Genomic DNA, 22,390 nt, shown 5'->3' with positions numbered 1-22,390 from the left:
TTGGTGGATAATCCAAACATTGAGGGCTTGAGGGCTGAGAAATGGCAAAGGATGGTTCTTTATTCAGCTGTGCTGCCAAGCTCTGGGATGAAAGCCCCTTCATGGGGTCGAGGGCCCCAAAGCTTTTGAAACTTCCCATAAAGGCTCTTATTGTGGTCTTCTAACATTGATATTGTCTGGTTCTCCTGAGGCTAATTCAGTCCAATTAGATTACCACTCTCAGTCTTTGAATTCAGATATTATTCAGTGTCAGAAGCTCAATGAGTTTGCCGTTTTAACGGGAGTCACTGCCAGTCATTAATCTGAGATTTGACACTGGCCACGGGAGTCTTTCTTTAGCCAAGCCAGCTGGCTTACAAAAGCAGTGTCACTAAGCATCTCAGGCCCTATTCTTCCCCATGACCCCCCCCATCACTCTGTCCACCCAGCTTGGGCCTCACAGTCCAAAGAAAGGAGGCCCCATTGCCAGGAGCCTGGTGACTGACATAAAATCCTATTTTGCACAAATTCCTCCAAAAATAATGATTATACCACCATGTTAATGACAACAAATATTGGTATAGTTCCATACAGTTACAAAGCATCTTCCATATGTTATCTCATTTTATCTGTACAATAGAACTTCATCAACTGGCAGATAGGCAGAGCAGGAATTATTACCCCCTTTGTTCTGATGAGGAAACTGAACTTCCAAAATCAGTTTATCAGCTGTATGGCAGTCTGATATAATGGAAAAGAAAATCAGATGTCAAGTCAGAAGATTGTGTTTTACGTCTCTATTTGATCACATACTGACTACATGACCTTGAATAAGTCAGCTCTCCTCCCCAAGAGTCAGTTTCCTAGGCCATGATGAGAGTGATAATACCCCGAACCAAGAGAGTGATAATGAGAGAGGGTCCTCCCTTCCTACTTGCCTCACAGGGTTATTTATGAAGAGAGCATTTTGTGAACTATTAAGAGCTAAAGAAAAATGAGCTTCCTGATCAAGTCCCTTGGCCTTTTGACCATATCAAGTGTAGAAAATTATTCATCTTTTCAATTTTTTGAAAACACAGAGACAAACTATAAAGTACTTGCCTTGGGGGAATCCAGAAAAGGAATCTAGAAAGGGAAAGAAGGAGAGTGCAGAATTCACACATATTAATATTATTATTACATTTCTATATAAATCAAATGGTTACTAGTACACATGCTTCTTGGACTTTTAGAGATCTGTATTGCCTAAATAATGCTGTCTGATCTCAGGATCTCCCTTTCTCCCTCTTACTTCCTCTCCCCAGATTTCATAGCCACAATTGTACATGAACCCCAATCAGCACAGTGAGTGCCAGCCATTCCAGAGCTGCACCGTGGCATTGCTCATTGGCTGATTTCAATACCCCCACCATTTCTCTAAAAGCAGTATCTGATGAACACTTAATTTCTTTCTTTTAATTAATGCAGCTACTATAATACCAATGAGTAGGTGTAACACCACTATTCATGTGGCTGTGCCTTCGCTAGAAGATTCACTCCACAATTTATCAAAGCTGGTCTGACCATTGGACCATTATCTCTCTCCTGCTAACATTTTCTGGGACAAGACTATAAGGGTAATAGTAAATTGGATATCAACTCTGTCTAGCTAGGTCTGCATTTCTAATTTCTTCAACTCTTTCCCTCCCTCTTCTTTCATCTCTCTCCTATCCCAGCCTCCAGCTACACCTGTAACAACTCCTGCAGGCTGTTGCGGGTTTTTTTGTTTGTTTTGTTTTTCAGAAAAGAAGCAGGGAAAGGGTAAAAAGGATTGGTTAGGAATTTATTCTGTATCTGAATACAGACCAAACTTTGGAAATCAGACCAGAGAAGAAACTGGGTGGATGAATAAATGGACTGATGTATGAATGGATAGATAAGCAAATGGATGGATGAATAGATGGATACACTAAGAAAAAAACAATTATAGTTCACACACAGGTTTTATAAAAGCCAGATTGGGAGGGAGAAGCATTCAGTATTTTGGGGCCAATATAGTATTCTTTCTAAATCACATATGGTAGATCTTTTTAGTACCTTACTTGTCATTAATGATATTCCTAAAAAGAAAGTCATCATAACAAGAAAAGTGCACAAGATTTATAATCAGTCTAGGTCTCAAATCCTAGCTTTGTTTCCTATGTGACTTTAAGAAAGTCATTTCATCTCTCTTGGCCCATTTTTCCATTTGTAAAAAAAAGAGGATTAGCCTAAATTTTCTCTATGATTCCTTCTGGATCTACATTTCATGATACTGTAGATACATATTAAAGAATTATTCTTCTGAAGGGAAAGTGATATTAGTGATTCTCCTCCAGATTCCATCACCAGAAGATCTGGTTGAAGTTTTGTTTCTAACAAAAAAGATCATAGAATAATAGGGTTAGAGGAGTCCTCCAAAGTCATCCAAACCCATTCTTCCAGTCATCCAAACCCATTCTTCCATAGGAATTTCCTCTGCAACTTCCCCGACAAATAAAGGTATGGTCTCAAATCTTCCTGTACCACAAGAAAAAAAAAAATTTAGATAAAGAGCCATCATCCCTTGTTGACATTAGCTTTCTGAAGAATATCCTTAATTATCAAGACAGTCCTACCAGATTACTCAAGAAATTTTATTGCATTGAGAAAAGCATAGTATCTGGGGAAAGGAGGCTGTTGTCCCATGTTACTTTCAAACTCTACTAGAAGACTGCCTTCAGTTTTGGACAATACGTTTTAGGGAAAAAATTGACAAGCTAAATTACAACCAAAGAAAGATGACCAGAATGGAGAGTAGACCAAGGCAGCATCTATTCCATACAAGGATCAGTGGAAGAAGCTTAGTCTAGAGAGGAGATTTGGGGAAATAGGTGACCACTTAGTAGAAATTTAAAAGGATTATCACATAGAAAAGGGATTAGACTTGTTCTGCTAAGTACTAAGCGGCAATTGGAGCAATGCAGGGAAGTTTTAAAAAATGACTCCATTTATTATTTTAACTTCCTAAAAATTAGAGTTGTTCAAAACTGGAATGAGTGGTTTTGGAAAATGAGTTCCCTATCCCTAGAAGTACGTAAGTGGAAGCTCAAACACTTAAAGGATATATTACACAGAGGATTATCACTCAGATAAGAGTTGAACTACATGGCCTCTGTGGTCCTTTCCAGTTCTGAGATTATGTAATTCTATGAGTCATCTTCACTGGGACTTCCAAATACTTCTGGTTGTAACTGGTAATCCCAAACTCCATCAAAGGAGAGTACTGAAGGAGAATAAGCCTTTTAAAGGGGGAGAAACATCATCTACTTAGCTATTGTAACCATTGAACAAGATTCTATGCATCTTCTGAAGTCTCCAAGTCACTGACAGAATTAGAAAAGGCGATTTCTGTATGCCTAAATTGAAAGGTGCTCATGATTTCCTTTGGAAAGGAAATGGCAGTGATGGAAATGGACACTAGAGTAAAATAGGGGTGGGGGAGATAGGGAAAGGGTTAACAGTGAAATATCTAACCCTTAGGGATTTTTTAGCTTCTTGATGAAGACAATCCATCACTATCTTAATGAGGGACCTAGAACATATTATTACTCTATACCAGCTTCCAAAAGGTAAAATAAAGATTTTATCTATGGCTCCTCTTATAGCATCAAGAGTTCAAGTATCAAATCATCAGAAGGAAAATATTGTCAGTGTCCAGGATGAGGCTCTGAGATGAGGGTTGGAAAAGAATGATTCATCAGCCAGTGGGCCCCAAGGGAGACACCAAGAAGATGGTACTTTAGAATATCAGGTGATTCCATATATATCTGGGCTGAAAAGAATCACCTAGGTAAGCTGGGGATGCTTGTTGGCAGTCCTCAACATCCTAGAAAAGAAACAGCTGAGGAAGAGTAAAAAATAATTATAATTTCATAAAATAACTGTAGAATAATATGGAGAGGAAAATAGTTGCTGCAAATTGAATTGAACAAGAAAAAAGTCTGGAAAGTCTGTATCTGTTAAGGAAAAAATACCACTCGAGATCATGAAGATGGTAGCTCACAAAACTTGTCATTGTTGTTTGTTCTTCATTTTCAAAAAGGAATATCACATCAGGAAGATGATGCCATGACATGCAAATGAATTGGATTTAAGTAAGGGAGGTCATCTGCCTCACTTTCCCCTACATAGCTATCTGGGTCCAAGGGCCAGATATAGATCAAGATGACTGGAAATGGCCTTGGATGAAATGGGAGACCTTGGCCTTTCTAAGCTAAGATCTTCAAGAGGTCTCAGATTGACTGAAGTGGATAGTAGCTCAGAAGAAATAGGAAAAGAATTTAGGGAAGGCCAAATAATCATTTTTTAAAACCAACACTTTTATAAGTACTTTAAAATTTAATTAAAATATAAGTAATTTAAAATTTAAAATTTGCAGACAAAATTTTCAGCTCTGAGATTCTGTGATTTGCAAGCATTGTTTCATTTGAGTTTCACAACACTCCAGTGATGTAGGTACTGCAGGTATTATCTCTCCCATTTTACAGATGAAGAAACAGGCAGGAGTTAAAGAAGTGAAGCATCTTGTCTGGATTCACACAGCTTGTAAGTGTCAGTGGAAGCATTTTAAACCAAATTTTCCTGATAGCAGGCTACTCCAAAGCATTGCTCTAAAAAAGGATTAAGAACAAGCAAATATTCAAAAAATGTTCTGGGCAGTGGCACAGAAGTATTCATGATTTACTCAACCTCTTGTCACCTAAAGAGAATTGAAGGAGTTTCTTCCTTCAATAAATAAACCAAAATGAGGCATTTGAATGGGAAATGACTGCGGCTCCAAGGTGAAGTGGATTGCTCAATTTCAGTGTGAGTTTGACACTGGGCCAGAAAGAAGGGTGAGGATATTCTCCTGATACAACTAATGAGTGGAGGAAGCATATTTAGAAATCATCCCTTCCTTAGATGTCTGGGATGTAGGACATTGAGAGCTATGGAGGATAAAATGGGTGTGGACTATCAGTATTGGACTAGGGGTGATTAGTAATATGAGCTAAAGAAAAAGAATGACTGTGGAAAGATTGGGAAATACAAACTGGTGTGTGTGTTTGTAGGTGTCCAAGTAGAGATTCCTCCACTAATTTGTTGGCCTGACAACAAATGACATGTTCATAAGCATGAATCCCCACCAATTTATGGGTAACTCCAAGTCAAGGAGCCTGAAGGAAATTGAATAAAGTGGATAGTAAGACTAGTAGAAGCTGCCACATTCTGCTGGTGCTAGAACTAAGTGAATGTGAGTCCCCAGTGTCCTCCCGTGATTCAATTCCAAGATATAGGGATAGTGGCGACAAACTGTGAATATTTTAACATCATGGCTCTGACCCTCCAAAAATCTGCATATAGTGGGGATAAAGCAGAGGCACAAGCACACCCAGAGGTTGAAGAGGATTTGAGATTAATGGAACAATGAATGTGTCCATTCATCCTTTGAGGAGGGTTAACCTTAAAAACATCCACTTGGACTTATGTGGCAGAGACTATTCTAAATCCCTTGGCATGTTGAATCATCTCACACATTCAAGGCAGTTCAATGTATGAAGTATTGAAAAAAGTGTCTGAGTGCATGTTAGCCTGCTTGCCATACCCACAGTATGCTAAAGCATCTGAAAACTACCTTGGGAGAGAGGTTAAGTCAGAAATGCAGAACCATGTATCAGATAACAAAATCTGGCACCTTTGTTCTTTGAATAAACTCATAATTGCCTTGCAAAGAAGTAGGCCTTTGTGCTCTGAGATAATCTCCAAAGTCCAGCCAAGGCCATGAAAAAGAGACTCCTATCTCTATGAGAACAAGTCCAAAGTCAGCCATGGGAATGAGTCACACTTTCCTCCTTTCCATTTTCTTGCTTTAACCCTGTCAAGTCAACAAGAGTTGAATTATAATGCTTTGAGATTCTAAAGTATAGAAATAAGATGTCACCCTACTTTCCTACCAAATTTCATGTTAGGACCCTTAGGAACAGAGAAAACTGACTATTTTACATTAGAGGGTGGGACCTTTCCTGCACAAAAGGGGAAAGCTGAGAATTTATCTTTTATGGGCTTCTAATTCTCCCACAACTAATTGCCAAAGAACTGTATTAGATGCAGACTTGGAAATTTGTTGCACCACCATGCCTAGCCCTCCTGAGTCCTCAGTTGGCTGTTCAGAACATTCCCCTATAAATTTCATTTGGATACATAAAGATTTGTATGTCACGTTCTCCTCCCAATTGTATATGCTGATTTATCACAGAATGGCTTCTTTGAAGAGGTATTTGCCACCAAATGTCAGTATTAAAATTGGCAGTAGAAGTTGATCAATTATTCTGTTCATCTTAAGAAAAAATAATTCTATGAGACTAAAAGAATACAACTAATGTACATTTGTGTCAAGTGGAGGGCTAACTTAGCTTAATGTTGCCTTTGGCATAGAAATATCTGTCATGAGGGTAGGCTACTAGGAAAACAGAGGAAGTGTATACTAAACTGAGCTGAAAGTGCTAAAATGATGCAGTCAAGTTAATCTCCTACAAATAACTATTTGACATTGGGCAAATCCATTTCACTTTTTGTGTCTCAGTTTCCTTAGCTCTAAAATGAGACTGTTGACTAGAAGACTTTGAAGCTCTGAAATGCTAAATGGGAATTCACCTCTTCCCTCATCCTTGTATTTCCCTCTAATCCACCTTAACTGAAATTGGTTGTTGAAAATCATATTCAGGATCTAAATTGCCCCCTGATGGTCCTAGATAAGGCTTTGTGTTTCCTTGGGTTATAAGTCATGATTTATGTGTGGAGGAGCAAAAAGCAACATAACATAGTAAGACATTCATTGAATGAAATTTTGAAATATATGGGTTCATGTCCTAAGTATAAAATTCACCAGCATGTACCCTTGAATTTCTCCCAACTTAAGCCTCATCTTGCACAATTAAAATGAGAGAGTTGCACTAAATCAAATCCAAAGTCTCTTTCAAATTTAAAACTCTGTTCCATCTTCGATGGCATAATCCAGTGTTAATTTTCTCTGTTCTCTGTTCCAAAGATCCTTATGTCTTTTGTGTTATTGTTCCTCCTATCCTTGAGGTCTTCTAATGCATACTCTGGTGTTTCAACTACTGAACTGACTCTTTGACCTTGTTGAGTTTTAGACACTCAGTACAATTCTGAATAAACCTCTTGGTCAACCACAGTTATCCTAGTATATTAGGATAGAAACAATCCCCAGCAATGTCTAATGCCTAATCAGAATGCACTTCACGAAGCTGTCAAGCCAGTCAGTGGCTCTCATTACCTCCCAGGCACAGAGTCTTGGGTTTTCATTTGCTTGTTTACCAAATAAATTTTTCTTGAAAAGTGCATGCTTACAAACAATGACTTGGGCCTTTGGAGAAAGAAAGCAAGGAGACTATAAATAATGGGGAGAAATCATAATGATAAGAGAAACACATGAAAGACAAGTAGCTGGGGACCAAATGTTACACTAAGCAGAGAATGGTTATATCTGGCTTGGAACCTCTCACTGAGTTTTCTTCCCCTGTGAATGAGGTAGGTATCAGATGTCTGATGGGAAAGGAAAGAAATGTGTAGAGTCTAAGAGTGGGAGGAAGATAGGGTGTTTGTTGGTAATGGGATGAAGCTATCTCATGAGGTCTTCTGCCAAAGATCCCTTCACTCCATTGTTTCCCTAATTAATGACAGCATGAAGTGAGCTCTCCAGATTTCCTATTATATCATTTAATTCTCTTTAAAATGACAACAATACTACCTTCTACTCCCAGAAATATTCTGAAGGTAGAACAGGAATTATGGTATCATAGAATTTAGATCTGAAAGGGACTTTAGAGATCATCTGGTCCAACACCTTTATTTTACACAGGAATTAATAACCTAAGAATAACCTATTAATAACCAGAAAAGGAAAGAAAAAATAACTTATCTAAGGTGACACAGATAGTATGTGACAAAGCCAGGACACAAGCAAAGGTCTTATAAACTGCAAAAAGAAGAATTCACATATCTATAGGGTTTTGACATTTAGAAAATACTTATCCTGCAAAAATTCTATTGGAATGGAGAGTATATGTATTATTATCCCTCTTTTGCTTTTTGTATTTATTATTTATTTTTAACATTCTTTTCTTTTAAAATTTTGAGTTCCAGATTCTTTCCTCCATCCTACTGAGAAAGCAAACAATATGATATAAATTATATATGTGAAATCATGCAAAATATATTTTCATATTAGTCATATCACCAAAAAAAGCAAAAAAGATAAACAAAGCGAGAAAATTATATTTTAGTTTGCATTCAGAGTTCACTCTCTCTGGAGATAGATGGCATTTTTTTCATCTTGAGTTCTTTGGAATTATCTTGGATTGTTTTATTGATCATATTAGACAATTCTGTCATAGTTTATCATGATTATAAGATTGCTGTTACTGGGCATAATGATCTCCTGGTTCTTCTCATTTCACTTTGCACCAGTTCAATAGGTCTTGCCATGTTTTGTTGATTTTTTTTTTCTGAAACCATTCCTTTCACCATTTTTATAACACAATAGAACTCCATCACAATCATACCTCACAATTTATTCACCCATTCCCCAATCGATGAGCATCCCCTTAATGGCCAATTCTTTGCTACCATAAAAAAGCTGCTGTAAATATTTTCTACATAAATCCCCTTTCACTTTTTCTTTGATCTCTTTGAGATATAGATTTAGTAGTGGTATCTCTAGTTCAAAAGGTAGGCACAGTTTTATAGTCCTTTGGGAATAATTCTAAATTGTTCTCCAGAATGATTGAACCAGTTCACTACTCCATTAGTAGTGAATATCAATTCATTAGTGTTTCTATAATCTCCAACATTTGTCATTTCTGATAAGTATTTTTTTAATTTAGAGTATTTTATCTTTTGCCTATAGATAATTCTGATTTCTTCTTCTGAAAATTGTTCACATCCTTTGAATATTTGTCAGATGGGGAATGGGGAATATATTTTATATACAATTAAGAAGTAAGGTCTTTATTAGAGAAACTTACTATAAAATTTTTCATATTACTTCATTGTCTATAACATCTTTTCATAAATTATAGTTCCTAGATTATATCTTTCAATTAGTAAATTAGTAATCTTCTGTTTGAATGCCAAATCTATTCAGCTCTGATCTTTTCATCAGGAATGCTTGAAAGGTCCGCTATTTCATGAAACTTACATTTTTTTAACCTAAGGATTATCCTTGGATTTGTTGAGTAGGTGGTTTATGGTTATAATCCTAGCTCCTTTGCCCTCTGGAATATCATATTCCAAACTTTGCAAATTTTTCTCATTGATCTGGGAACTCTGGAATTTGGTTATAGTATTCCTTGGAATTTTCATTTTGAAATCTCTTCTAGGAAGTAACCAATGGATTCTTTCAATTTCTAGTTTGTCCTTTGAACCTAAAATTTTGTAGCTTTCCCTTATAATTTCTCAAAATATGATGATTAGTGTTCCTTTTGGCCCTGGAACTAACCCTTTTGATTAATTGTAAGTGTTCCTCTGCATCCTGGAACTATAATTAGAATTTTATAGGCAATAGAGTTGCCAATCAATTCAGCTGTACCCAATGTTAGCAAAGAATCCCCTATAATCTCTTTCTGACCAATTGTTTGACTCCCTTACCATCTTTGATGAGCTCCCAAAACTGTTGTTACCACTGTCACAGGCTCCTCCAATGCCCATAACTGGTGCTCCTACTATGCTCTGGGCCTGTACTCACCCAGGTGTTAGAGACCTTTCCTGCAGACTTCCTAAGTTATCTTAGACTGGGAAAATGTCTCCCTTTAACTTTTTGTTGGCTCTGGCATTCCAAAATTTGATTTGAGTGAGATATTATTTTGAAGTTGTTTGTAGGGGAATGTTAGGAAAATTCAGCTGGGTCCTGACCTATATTCCACCCCAAAAAATTATTATCCATCTTTTGAAGATGAGAAAACTGAGATTCAGTTTTGTGATTTACCCTAAGCCACACAGCTAGCGAGTTTCAAATCTAGAATTTTAATCCAGTTAAACTGATTTCCAAACTATTTCTCCCCCATTACACCATAATACTCAAATATCTTACAGCATGTGTAGATTCTATTAAAAAAAAAAAAACAACTAACACCTCTCCAACTATCTCCACTTAATCTATCTTCCCCAGCAAAAGATTCCTCTTGTACCCTAATTGGGGGCAGCATTAGCCTACAAGCCTATTACTGTTACAAGTATTATACTAATCTCATCCTAATTTCACTTGAGTACAATGCAAATGATGGAAAGCAACACAAAGTTGAAGATGTCTGGGCTCTAGCTTCCTAATCTCTCTTTTTCTCATCTCTGTGCCTGCATCTGTCTTTTTTCCTCTGTCTTTCTGTTGCTATAAGTTTTTCTCTCTATTTCTCTGTGTGTGTGTCTCTATCTTCAGTCTCTCTCTCTGTTTCTCCCAATCTATCTCTCTCTGTCTCTGTCTCTGTCTCTGCATATGTGTCTCTCTCTGTCTCTGTATGTGTCACTATATCTCTGTGTCTAAATCTCTATGTCTCTGTTTCTGTTTCTCTCTGTGTGTTTCTCCTTTCTCTGTTCTCTCTTTTTCCCTTTCTGTCTCTGTTTCTCTGTCTTTGTCTTTTTCTATCTCTTCTCTGTCTCACTATATCTCTCTTTCCCTATCTTTCCCTCATCCCCTTTCCTTATCTGCCCCCCATCCAAAGAGGCCTATTTTGCTGACAAGAGGAGGTGGAGGAGAAAGGGTTTTTGCCACTTGCCATCTAATTGAAATCGTTTCTGCCCAGACTTAGTGCCAAGCTCTGGCTTATTCTAAATGCAGATTTATAGCTTGCATCGATCCCCCATTTCCAATTGAGTCTGCTATAGTTTTTTACAGAAAGCTGGACTCCTTCCCCTTGAATCCTTTCCTCAAGCCCCTGGGAAGCAAATTGGCAAGGAGAGCAAAGGAAAGAAGAATCAGACAGAGAGAGATAAGATGCATTCAGAATGACTCCAAATTAGGAATAGGTGATCTCTAAAAGTCATTTTCAACTATAACAATCTAATGAATCTGTACATCCAGAGAGATTTCAGTTCCTGCCTACATGGATTCTACAGTTGTTCTTTGTGTAGATTTGTACAACCATGTATGGGAACAAATATGTATATGACTTGGTATGACCAGGTCTATAGAAGCATACAATGAGGTTATACACTGATGTATTATGTTGCAGATATCATGACTATAGTATGCATGTAAAGCTGATAGGGTGAACATGTGTGTTTACTTATAACTGTGGGAGTGATGGGAGGAATATGACAAAAAGATACAGAGGAAAAAGAGAAAGAAAGAGGAAACAAGAGGGAGAGGGAAGAAGAAAGGAAGAAAGAAAGAGAAGATGGGAAAAGAAATGAAGAAGAGGAAGATAGAGAGTAAAGGAGGGAAAAGGAGATTAAGAGAAGTAAGAAAGGGTGAAAAGTAGAGACAGGGAGAGAGAGAGGAGTGAAGAGAGAGGGACTAGATAGCCTTGAATATCTATGGGATGCATTGTAAAAGAATGCACTAGAATTTCTACATAAGGTTGGGGGCAACTTTGGAGAGAGAAAAGCCAGACCATGAGTCAGAATATCCAAAGCTCAAACCACTCATCCTCTGATCTGAGAAAAGAGCCAAAAATGTAGATTCCCTCCAGGTCATCCCAGGATGAATTAGGGAGAGAACTAGGGAATGAGGCAGAATGACATGAAACTTTGTAGCCAATTTGTCTCAAGGATCTGGGTGCAGGGATAAACTCTCCTCTAAATGGAAGAAGACTTAGGTCATTCCCTGCCTTATTTTTCTCATAAAACACAAGAGTATCTCACTGCCTTTCCTCTTTTGTTTCTAGCACTGCCCAGATACAAAATTATAAGTGAATTCTCAGGCAGCTAGGTGCCACAGTGGATAGAACTTAGGACCTGAAGTCAGATAGATATGAGTTCAAAATAGTCTTTAGATACTTACTAGCTATGTGAACCTGGGTGAATCACTAAACCCCTATTTGCCTCAGTTCCTTATCTATAAAATGGGGACACACTGGAGAAGGAAAAAAGCAAATCATTCTAGTATCTTTGTCAAGAAAAATTTATAGACACATACATAGAGTCAGACACAACTGAATGAGAGAAATGGGAATAATTTTCAGCAATTCTAATATACTGACATGGGTGGAGTCCTGACCTTTGTGTCAAAGACTTGGGTTCTAGCTCTAGTTCTGCCTCTACCTCCTTCTTCAATCTCAAGTTCTTTGGACCTCAGTTTTATCATCTGTGAAGTGGGTGGGAGTGCCCTAGATGGTTCTTTTCCAACTCTGTCATTCTATATTTTATGTTCTAAGGTCCCTTCAAACTCTGACCTTTTATATTCTTAAGAACTAGCCATCTTAGGCCAGATAATAGTTTGACAGGAAGGAAGGCAGCTAAGATTATAGTGAGTACTGTTTTGGAAAAGTCACTAAAACTGGAACTGGAAGAGAAGTGAGACAAGAATGTTACTATATCTCTATACTGCATTTTAATTGTCAGGACATTTGGCTTAAAAGATTAGCCAGTAGACAGCACAGTTATTACTAGTTCCAAATTGTTCCCAGATGGAAAGTCATTTTTAAAAGTGCTTCCTAAATTGAACTTTCACCTTGCCAGCCCAATCCAACAGTAGGCCAGACAATTTCCTTTCATTTTCCCTGAAGTTCTAGGAAACTTTGTGATCATCACTGGAAAGAAATGTTCTTCCTTGGAAGACTAGGTATCCCCGTCCCCAGTCAAGCGATTGTCACAGTGACTTTTCACAGTGATACCTGTCACATTCCTAGGACTCTGGAAACCTAGGTCCTGTACGCAGCTTTGCTACTAAATCACTGCATGACCTTGGACAGCCACTTTTCCCATTCATACTTCAGTATCCTCATCTGTGAAAGGATGCAATCCCATTTGACTAGAGCAATCTATAATATTCCTTCCACCTCTAATACTTAATAATTCTGTACTTCAAATCATTTGCTAGACAATAATGGATGTATGTTAGAATTTTGTATAATCAATATTTTATCCTCTAAAGTCCTTTATAGATTGATGATCTATGGCCTACGTCCCCCACCCAGGTCACAGGATATTATATTTAGAATGGGAGGGACCATCTAATTCAAGCCTTCTTTGCTATAAATGAGGTTGCTAAGGTAGAGAAGTTGTCAGTCAATGTTAAACAACAAAAATTTGTTAGGTATATGCCATGGACCAGGCATTGTGGTAGGCACTAGAGATACAAACAAAAGCAAAACAATCCCTGATCTCACAAAGCTTGTATTCTAATTGGGGAAACAACATGTATACATGTAAACAAATAAAAAATACATACAAAGAAATTTCAAGACTTCTGCATTATTACATTAATAAAGACAGATTTGGAAGAGAAATGATAAAGTGAGAAATACTTGTATCCAATCTTACCAATAAATCATGCTAATCAAAATGTATAGGATATAGAAGTAAATATACAATACTCAGTAAGAACACTCAATAAATAAGTGATCAATGTGAATTCTTTTCAAAAGAACTATAATGAGCACATGAAAATATACTCCAAAGTAACAATAGTAAGAAAAATATAAAGTAGAATAATTCCAGAATATAACTTCACACAGTATAAATTTAAAAGATAGGAATAGTCAATATTTACAGTGCTAAAGGGGAGGATGGGAAGACAGATACACTGAAGTAATCTTGACAGAACTATAATATTGTCCAACTACTAAGAATTTCAGTTGGTAATTATGAAAGAAAAATGACAATACTATTCTTATTCTTTGGATCGAGAACCCCATTAGTAGATATATACCCCCAAAGAATTCAAAGATAGTCTAACATATGCTAAAAAAATCAATTCACTAGTATTCTTTTAATGGTAGCAAAAAACTAGAATCAAAGTTGATACCCATAGATTAAAGAATGATTGAAAAACCATGTTATATGAATATAATGATGCAACATTATGCAGCATTAATGGTGAACATAAAGAATTCAAAGATGTGAGAATATTTGCATGAACTAGTGAAATAAGCAGAACCAAGAGAACAATATACATAATAACCAAATTAACATAAATGAAAAAAATAACCAAAAGAAAATTGAACTCTGAGTAATGGAAAAAACTAATGAAAGCCACAGAACCAGAAAAGAAATGAGATAAGACTATTCAGTTAGTCATTCAACAAGCATTTATTAAGCATTAACTTTGTGCCAGACAATGTGCTGAGCCCTGCAGAGAGGAGGAGGAAAAGAGGGAGAAAGGGAGATAGAGCAGAAGAGGAAGAAAGAAAGGAAGGAAGAAAAGAAGGGAGGGAGGAAGGGAGGGGAAGAAGGAAGGAAAGGAGGGGAAGAAGAAAAGGAAGGAGGGAGGAAGGGAGGGAGGAAACAAAATAGTTAATCCCTGTCCTCAAAGAATTCACATTCTAATAGAGAGCACAACATATAAACTATGTACATATAAGACAGAGAAAGATAAAGATATTTGTTGTATAAATGGAAGATACATACTCTCAAAGGGGAGGTACTAGCAGTAACAAAGCATATGCCTCAGTCTAAATGCAAAATGGTGGGTGGCTATTAGAATGAAAGATTGTATACATTGTCTATATATTTGTTTTAAGTTTTCCTATCCCAAGGGAAGGTTCAATGTAGAGATGGGAATGGTGTGCAGGGAATGACTGTGATGTAAAAACAAAAGGCACTGAAAATGTAGAAAAAAAAAAACAGAACTTAATTTATACCAGCAGCTTGGAGGATCAGAAAAAGCTCTCAAATCACAAGCTGCCCCAATATATATAAAATCACATAGGTGCTAAGTGGCTAAGAATCAAATGCAGACCGGTGTTCATTCTTTTACATTACACTGCCTCTTTTTTGTGTTCTCAAGTCTCTTCTATGTCTGAGGTACTTTTTAATAACAATATTCTATGGTTTAATGTCCCACTATCAAGGAGAAACTTTGGTTTCTCTTTCTTATCTAGAGTCCAAATCTTTTGTCTGTTCTGTCTCCCCATCTTTTATGTTCATGACTCTTTCAACCCTCTTACTGCTACATGCCTAGTCCAGTCCTACATTGTCATTTACCTAAATTATTGTAGTAGCCTCCTAACCAGTATTTCTGCCCCAAGTGGGGAAGAGTCTGCATCATAAATGGCATCTATATTTCTTCCTAATTAGCCTGAATATTGGATTAACTGAAAGACTCTATTCTTAATCCATGGTATTTAACAGAGAATTTACAGCATATGGGCAAACACAATCATATGTGATTCAGTTAACTTTAGTTCAGACCATTCTGTAATGAAATCCTCTAAACTGTTCTCAGTCGCTTATGTTTAAGTGTGAATGAAAAAGCTATGACTTTTGTAACAAAAGTTGATACTTTCAGCCAAAGGGATTACATTCCAATTGTAGAATTTCAAACAACAGCTAATAAATATAGGAGAATTTTTTTTCTTGACCTTCATAGTATCTAAATTTTTTCTCCTAGATGGAAGTATATATACTATGTCTGTGTATAAGCTATGAGTGTAGAGAGTGAGAAAGACAGAGATACCAACAAAGAGATATAAAGACAGAAATAAAGCAGAGAGCCAAGATATACAGAGAGTAGAGAGAGAAGGGAAGGAGAGGATGGGAAAGGGAGGGGGAGGGAGGGAAGGAGAAAAGGAGAGAGGAAGGAAGGAGAGAGAGAGAGGAAGGAGAGGGAGATGCAGTGAGGGAGAGAGACAGAAGTAGAGATAGAGACAAAGAGAAAGAGAGAGAAACAGAAAGGCAGAGAAATAAAGACATGGATGAGAGAAAGAGAAAGAAAGGAAGGGAAGGGGGAAAGGAAAAAGGAAAGGGAGAGAGAAGGGAAAAAGAAAGAGAGATAGACAAAGAGGTAGACAGACAGATAAAGAGACGGAAACAGAAACAGAGACAAAAAGGCAGAGAAAGAAAGACAGAGGTGAGAGAGAGAGAGAGAGAGAGAGAGAGAGAGAGAGAGAGAGAGAGAGAGAGAGAGAGAGAGAGAAAAGAGAGAAAGAGAGAGAGAGAGAAAAAAAGAGAGAGGGGGGGGGAGAAGGAGAATATAAAACTGGAAGATACCACAGGGACCAACTAACTAGTACATTCTATGTCTGAATAAGAATCCCTGCTACAATACAGTGGTCCTTTGTTTGAAGATCTCTACTGATAAGGAACCCGTTGCATTTTTGCTTCACTCTAATTGTAAGGAAGCTTTTCTTTACTTCTAACCTAAATTTGTCCGTGCAACTTTCACCCTTTGTTCTGAATCTGCTGGGATCAAGTAGAACAAATCGAATCCCTTTTCTATGGGGTAGCCCTTCAAATACTGAAAGATAATTATCATGCCTGTCTCCATATCTTCTCTTTTCATTCTCATTTCCTGCAACCAGTCTTCATATGTCATGATTTCAAAGCCTTTCAACTTAATCTAGTTCTTCTCCAGTTTATTATCCATTCTATAATGAGATATCCTGAACTGAATCTAACGCTACAGATGTAGTCTGACCAGGGCAGACCTCCTTAGTCGTGGATGCTATACTGCTTTTAGTGCAGTCTAAGATACATTAGCTTTGGTTGCTATTGCATTATAGGTTCATATTGAGCTTGAAGTCATTAAAATCCCCAAATAATCACACTGTCAAGTCATCCCTTTCTCATCTTGAAGATGTAAAATTTATTTTAAAAAAATACAAGTCTAAAAGATATTTGTTGCAGACAGACCTAACTTGATCTTCCAAACTACTGAGATCTGTTTGAATCCTGATTTTATCTAATATGTTTGGTTATCTCTCTTAACTTTGTGTCCTTTGAAAATTTTGAAAAGCATGTCACCTATGGCTTTATCCAAGTCATTGTAAAAAAAAAATGCTGAATTTGCAGTCAGAAGAAATAGTTTCAAATATCAGCTCTGTTGATCTCCCCCCCCCCCCCAGTCTGGGTTAAGTGACTTGCCCAGGGTCACACAGCTATAGCTCTGTTGATCTTGATGTTAAATAGATTTGTCTCCCCTCCATCATCCATTGTCATTATCCCCTTCTGCCAGTACAGTAGTCCTATCTTTTTGATCTTCTTCTTTTCCCTAATGTTAATTTTTAAGAAGAAAATCTTAATTATTTTTCCTCACTAATTTAAATTCATGTTTAGCTCTAGTGTTTCTGAGAATTTTCATATAGTACTGTGCCACATTATTTATATTAATTTTCTGTTTATCTCTGCTTAACCTCTTTCTTTTATACGTCGTTAAAAAAAATCTAAATTTAAAAAAAAATCAATGAACTTCTTATTCATCCATATCAGACTTTTTAAACATTTTTTTCCGTTTTCTCTTCAGAATTTTGACTTTGTTTCTTCAAAATCTTTTTCAAAAGTTTTCAAAAACTTTTTCTTAAAAAAAAATAAGTCAAGCAATGTTTTACTTAAATGTTTTATTGAAAGTTTAATATTGAATACCAATATAACAAACTAAACATGTTTTAGTGACCATTTAAAGTTTAATTAATTTCAGTGAACAAAATGTGGTAATTTTTTTTTTCCTGTTATATTTACCAAGCATCTTCCCCATCATACAGCAGAAGCGCTCTCTTATAGCAATGTCTTAAAGCAATTATCTGTACAGTCAGGCAAAACAGATTAATCCATCAACCATATCTGAGAATGCAACTATTATTCCATACCTCTAGTCCTTCACCTCTCTGCCAAGGGATAGAAGGTACATTTCATTTTCATTCATTTGAAGTTATGATTGGATGATGCTTTTATCAGAGTTTTGAAGTTCCCCCACATTATTGTGATGGTCGTGGTATAAATTGTTCTTGTTCTGTTAACTTTATGCCATGACTGAAGCAAGCCAAGAAGTGATTAGTGGCTCTATTATTGGGAAAAGAGAATGTATGGCCCAGCAATATATCCCAACAATTGAAATCCCTTATCAATGTCATGTCTCTGTGCCAGGCTTATGAGATCATGAAGTACTCATTATTTCTTCTTATTTCTATAGAGGTAGTCTGTATTATTTCAGTTTTACTTTTTCCTCCTTTGACCTTCATCTGAATTCTCACCACCATGTCCCATGCTACAAACACCCCAACCTATAACCCTGGTTCCTAGAGATCCCCAAATGAAAATGTTCTTAATTTTCACTGCTCCTATACATACACACACATACACACACATACATATATACATGCACGCAGTTATCCTATCTTGTTCTTTGAGAGCTTGGTTTTTTCTTTTTTTAAGTTTAATTGATATCTTTTATTTTATACCAGAGTCATATATATATATATACATACATATACATATGCATATATATATATACCAATCCCTTCCCTTCTGAGAATTTCATGTAGTAAATAAAAATAGGTTTGCAAAAATCAATAGCCATGGTAACTTTATCTGACAATATATACAACATTTCATTGACCTAGTCCCCCACCTCTGAGGACAAAATTGACAACTCTACTTACAACATTAATGTTTGTTATATCATTCTTTTCATTTATCCTGCTGTATTATTGCCCATGCCTATTCTTCTTTTTCCTATTATTTTACCCTACATTAGTTCATACAGCTCTTCACATATTTTTTCTAAATTACTCACACGCTCCATTATAGTCTTATATCATGGCTCCTTCAGTTGTTTTCCATACAAAAGGCACCCATGTTGATCAGTTTTTTGTTCCCACAAAAATTAATATTTTGATATATGTGGGACATTTCTTTTTGTCTTTAGCCTTCTTATGCTGTGTGCCCATATCCTATTCCTTTTGAATAAAACAGATCTTTCTAGTCATATGCCAGTTATGGGTCTCACCCTGTCAAGTTAAATTTGCTTACTTGTATTTGAAACTCTCATTTTCCTTTCTTGTTAGCCATACATGGACATCCAAGGACACAAGTTTTATTTCAGGATTCTTCCTTGGATTTGTTTCTTGGGAATTTCTGGGTGTCTCTAATGCTATTCTTTTTTCCTACATTGTAGCCACTCGCATTATATCTAGCTCATTCTTCTTCCTCCTCCTTCCTTTTGATTTTAAAACCTTTCTTATTGGATTTGCAAGGCTACAAGCAAATACACCTTTACTAACCCTTATCCCTACCTAGAAGCTTGACATTCTTATAGTCCAGCAATCCAAATTCCATCTTCAGACTTCATCTTCTTAATTTCTCATGTTTATAGATTACACAAATATATGTCTTTAATCAACATCACTTTTGTGGTATTTATCTATAAGTGTAGGCATGAATATATGTATCTTATGAGGGAATATGGATGTCTGCCTAGTGTATGTGGGTATGAGTGTGGATATGAATGTATATCTAAGATTTGTGTTGGGAGTACATAATTGTGTGTCTGTTGGCATATGTATATATGTAGATGTTTATATACATATTTGTGTGTGTTTGTATACAGGTGTGTATTTTTATGTATGTGCACATGGATGCAAGTATATTGTATACCTGTGTCCATATTTATCTGTGTGCCTGTAGTGTGCATTGTTACTGTGTACATTGTTATGCATGGATGTATAATATAAATAATCATGTATGTGTATCACATATGTGTTTTATCTCTGTCAACTGTATGTCTCTGGGTCTATGTAGATGAAGATCGGTGGGTAAATTTTCATAAAGATTTGTGTCTGTGTGTATGCATTGTTGTATTGTGTGGGGGCTGTTGTGTATGTGCTTTGATGATAAGGAAGGATCAGTATTCATGAGAGGACACAGAAGTCAGACTTTAGCTAAATCAGGATGGTTAAACAGTAAAACCTTGGTGTCTGGAATAGAAAAGGGAGGAGAGCACATAAAGAATCAGGTAGCTACAAGTCTGGCAGGCAGAAGGTTAATTTTCCAACCACAGCCTCCTCAGGGATTTAGGAGCCGAGATCACAGCTGTGATTCCTCCAGACCCCAGGGATCTGTCCCTAAATTAGTCGGCAGCTTCTGTCCGATTGTCATCTCTCAAATGCTTGGCCAGCTGCCGGGACCTTCCGCAGGGTGATGTTTGGGCTGGGTAAACAATTTAGCTGAGGCCTTCCTTATTAAGAAGCGGAGAGGTATGTGTCACATCTCTCAGCTGTGGAATAGGCCTCTAGGGAAACACCTCTAGCAAAGGGGGGCATATTGGTAACTAATCTTTGTTTCCCTTTCTCCTCCCCCAGTCTGGCTGCTTCCAAGGAAGCTGAGGCTGCAGCCCGCTCTGCACCCAAGCCTATGTCTCCCTCGGATTTTCTGGATAAGCTGATGGGGAGAACCTCAGGATATGATGCCAGGATCAGACCTAATTTTAAAGGTACAAAATACCTTCCTTTTATCCTTTTCCTGACCCCCTTACCAGTTCCCCTTTTGTTTTTGTAGATATCTTTTGTTATAATGGACAAAGTCCAGTACTAAGAATCAGAAGATCTAGATTTTGACATTAGCTCTGCAATATACTTCACTTCTCTGGACTTCAGCTTTCTCTTCTGAAAAATAAGATTGAACTTAATGCTCTCTAAGAATCATTACAACTCAGATATTCAATTTTCTAAAGTTCCTTCAAGTTCTAAGATTCTTTGTTCTATATTTTATTTCTTAATGTCTCCTCCAACTCTTACATTCAATGTTCTATTTGTTAATATCCTTCACAACCTGAACATTCCTTCAAATGGTAAATAAATATTTAAGTGCTTATTATGTGAAGAGGGCACTGTGTTAGGTGCTAGGGGAGATCAAAGTTTAAATAAGGTATTGTCACTTTCATTATATTGATACTAAGAGGGGAAACAAAAAAAGTGTAATAAAGTTTAACAAAAAATATTGTATGATAAGTGCATTAGAATTGCACAATGCAATTTACTATATAAAATCTGAATGAGGAAGAGATCTTTACTAACTGAGGGATTAGGGAGGATTGCATGAGTGAGGAGGCATTTTAAAGGATGAATCAAAACTCAACAAGTAAAGAGAAAAAGGGAAATACCAGCCAAAGGGAAAAGCATGAGCAAAAGCAGAGGCTGGACCACCCAGAATGTGTTTGGGAGACCAAGAATGACATAGTTTGGCTGGAGCATAGATTATATGAAGAAAAGCCAAGGAAGATTGGCAGAATACAAAAATGGAACTGACTTATAGAGAGCCTTGAATGTTAGACAACAAAATTTAAATTTTGCTTGATTAACAATAAGGACTCCTTGATAATCCAAGATCCCTACAACTATGGAAGTAATTTTGTTCAATGACCCTCTAAGTGTATAAATTATTCTAGACATAAAACAGAAATGTATGCTCACTGTAAGTCAATCATTAAAGAAGAACTCCTCCTGCCTAAGACAGAGGAAGCATGGTGCAGTGGAAAACACTGGAGCCTGACTGTGACTTCAGAGGACTGATGTGAAAACATGTCTCCTAACACACAGCATAAAGGTGGTAGACTATTGGTGCAGAATGGAGCATGCTTTAGACAATGTGTTAATTCATTTAACTATATTTATATATGATTAACTATATGCTATACTTTTATATTATAAGGGAGGCTTCTGTTAGTAGGGGGATAACTAAGAAATAATAGCAACATAAATAAAAGATAATCGTTGTATGATATGTAATAGGGGAGAAATCAAATGGATGAAAATGAGACTAACATACAGTTGAATGTCAATCTGTTGAATTAGTAAATCAATTGTGAATGATCAAGTGACAATGGAAAGATTCATAGTAGTCACAAATATGTGCAATGTTTTTCCTGCATGCAAGAACTGCTTTAAAGAAATATCATCTGGGGCAGCTAGGTGGCGCAGTGGATAGAGCACCAACCCTGAAGTCAGGAAGACCCGAATTCAAATTTGACCTCAGACACTAATACTTCCTAGCTGTGTGACCCTGGGCAAGTCACTTAGCCTCAAATGCCTCAGCCAAAAAAAGAAAAAGAAATATCATCTGATCAACTATACTAGACTTGGTTCTTCTCAATGGTTCAGTGATCTAAGGCAATCCCAATAAGCTTTGGATGGAAAATGCCATCTGCATCCAGAGAGAGATCTATAGAGACTGAATGTAGATTAACACATAGTACTTTCACCATTTTTTCTCCTGGTTTTTCCCCTTATATTTTAATTTTTCTCTCTCAAAATGACTTATGTAGGAAAAAATGTAAAAATGTTTTTTTCTGTAACTGAAAAAAATAAAAATAATAATAAAATAGAAGAAAAAGATATCATCATGTTATATATGTTTAATCTATATCAGATTGCTTGTTATCTTGGGGAGGAGGGAGATAAGGAAGATCAGGGGAAAATTTTGGAAC

General features: G+C 36.7%; 1 protein-coding gene across 2 annotated transcripts in view; it reads left to right on the top strand.

Annotated features, from left to right (window-relative positions):
• Positions 1-22,390, top strand: part of GLRA1 (glycine receptor alpha 1) — a 76,977-nt gene that overhangs the window by 5,713 nt on the left and 48,874 nt on the right. The window contains exon 2 of one of the 2 annotated variants that reach the window (XM_074291858.1): positions 20,268-20,398. In XM_074291858.1, coding sequence (XP_074147959.1) covers positions 20,268-20,398 — 131 coding nt within the window. Of the gene's footprint in view, positions 1-20,267; positions 20,399-22,390 lie in introns of those variants that run through there. The other variant, XM_074291859.1, reaches the window with a different exon arrangement.

Source organism: Sminthopsis crassicaudata, chromosome 2 (genome assembly GCF_048593235.1).
Source record: "Sminthopsis crassicaudata isolate SCR6 chromosome 2, ASM4859323v1, whole genome shotgun sequence".
In the NCBI taxonomy this organism is placed as follows: domain Eukaryota; kingdom Metazoa; phylum Chordata; class Mammalia; order Dasyuromorphia; family Dasyuridae; genus Sminthopsis; species Sminthopsis crassicaudata.
The sequence above is the reverse complement of the archived record's forward strand: the minus strand, read 5'-3'. Positions and strand labels throughout refer to the sequence as shown.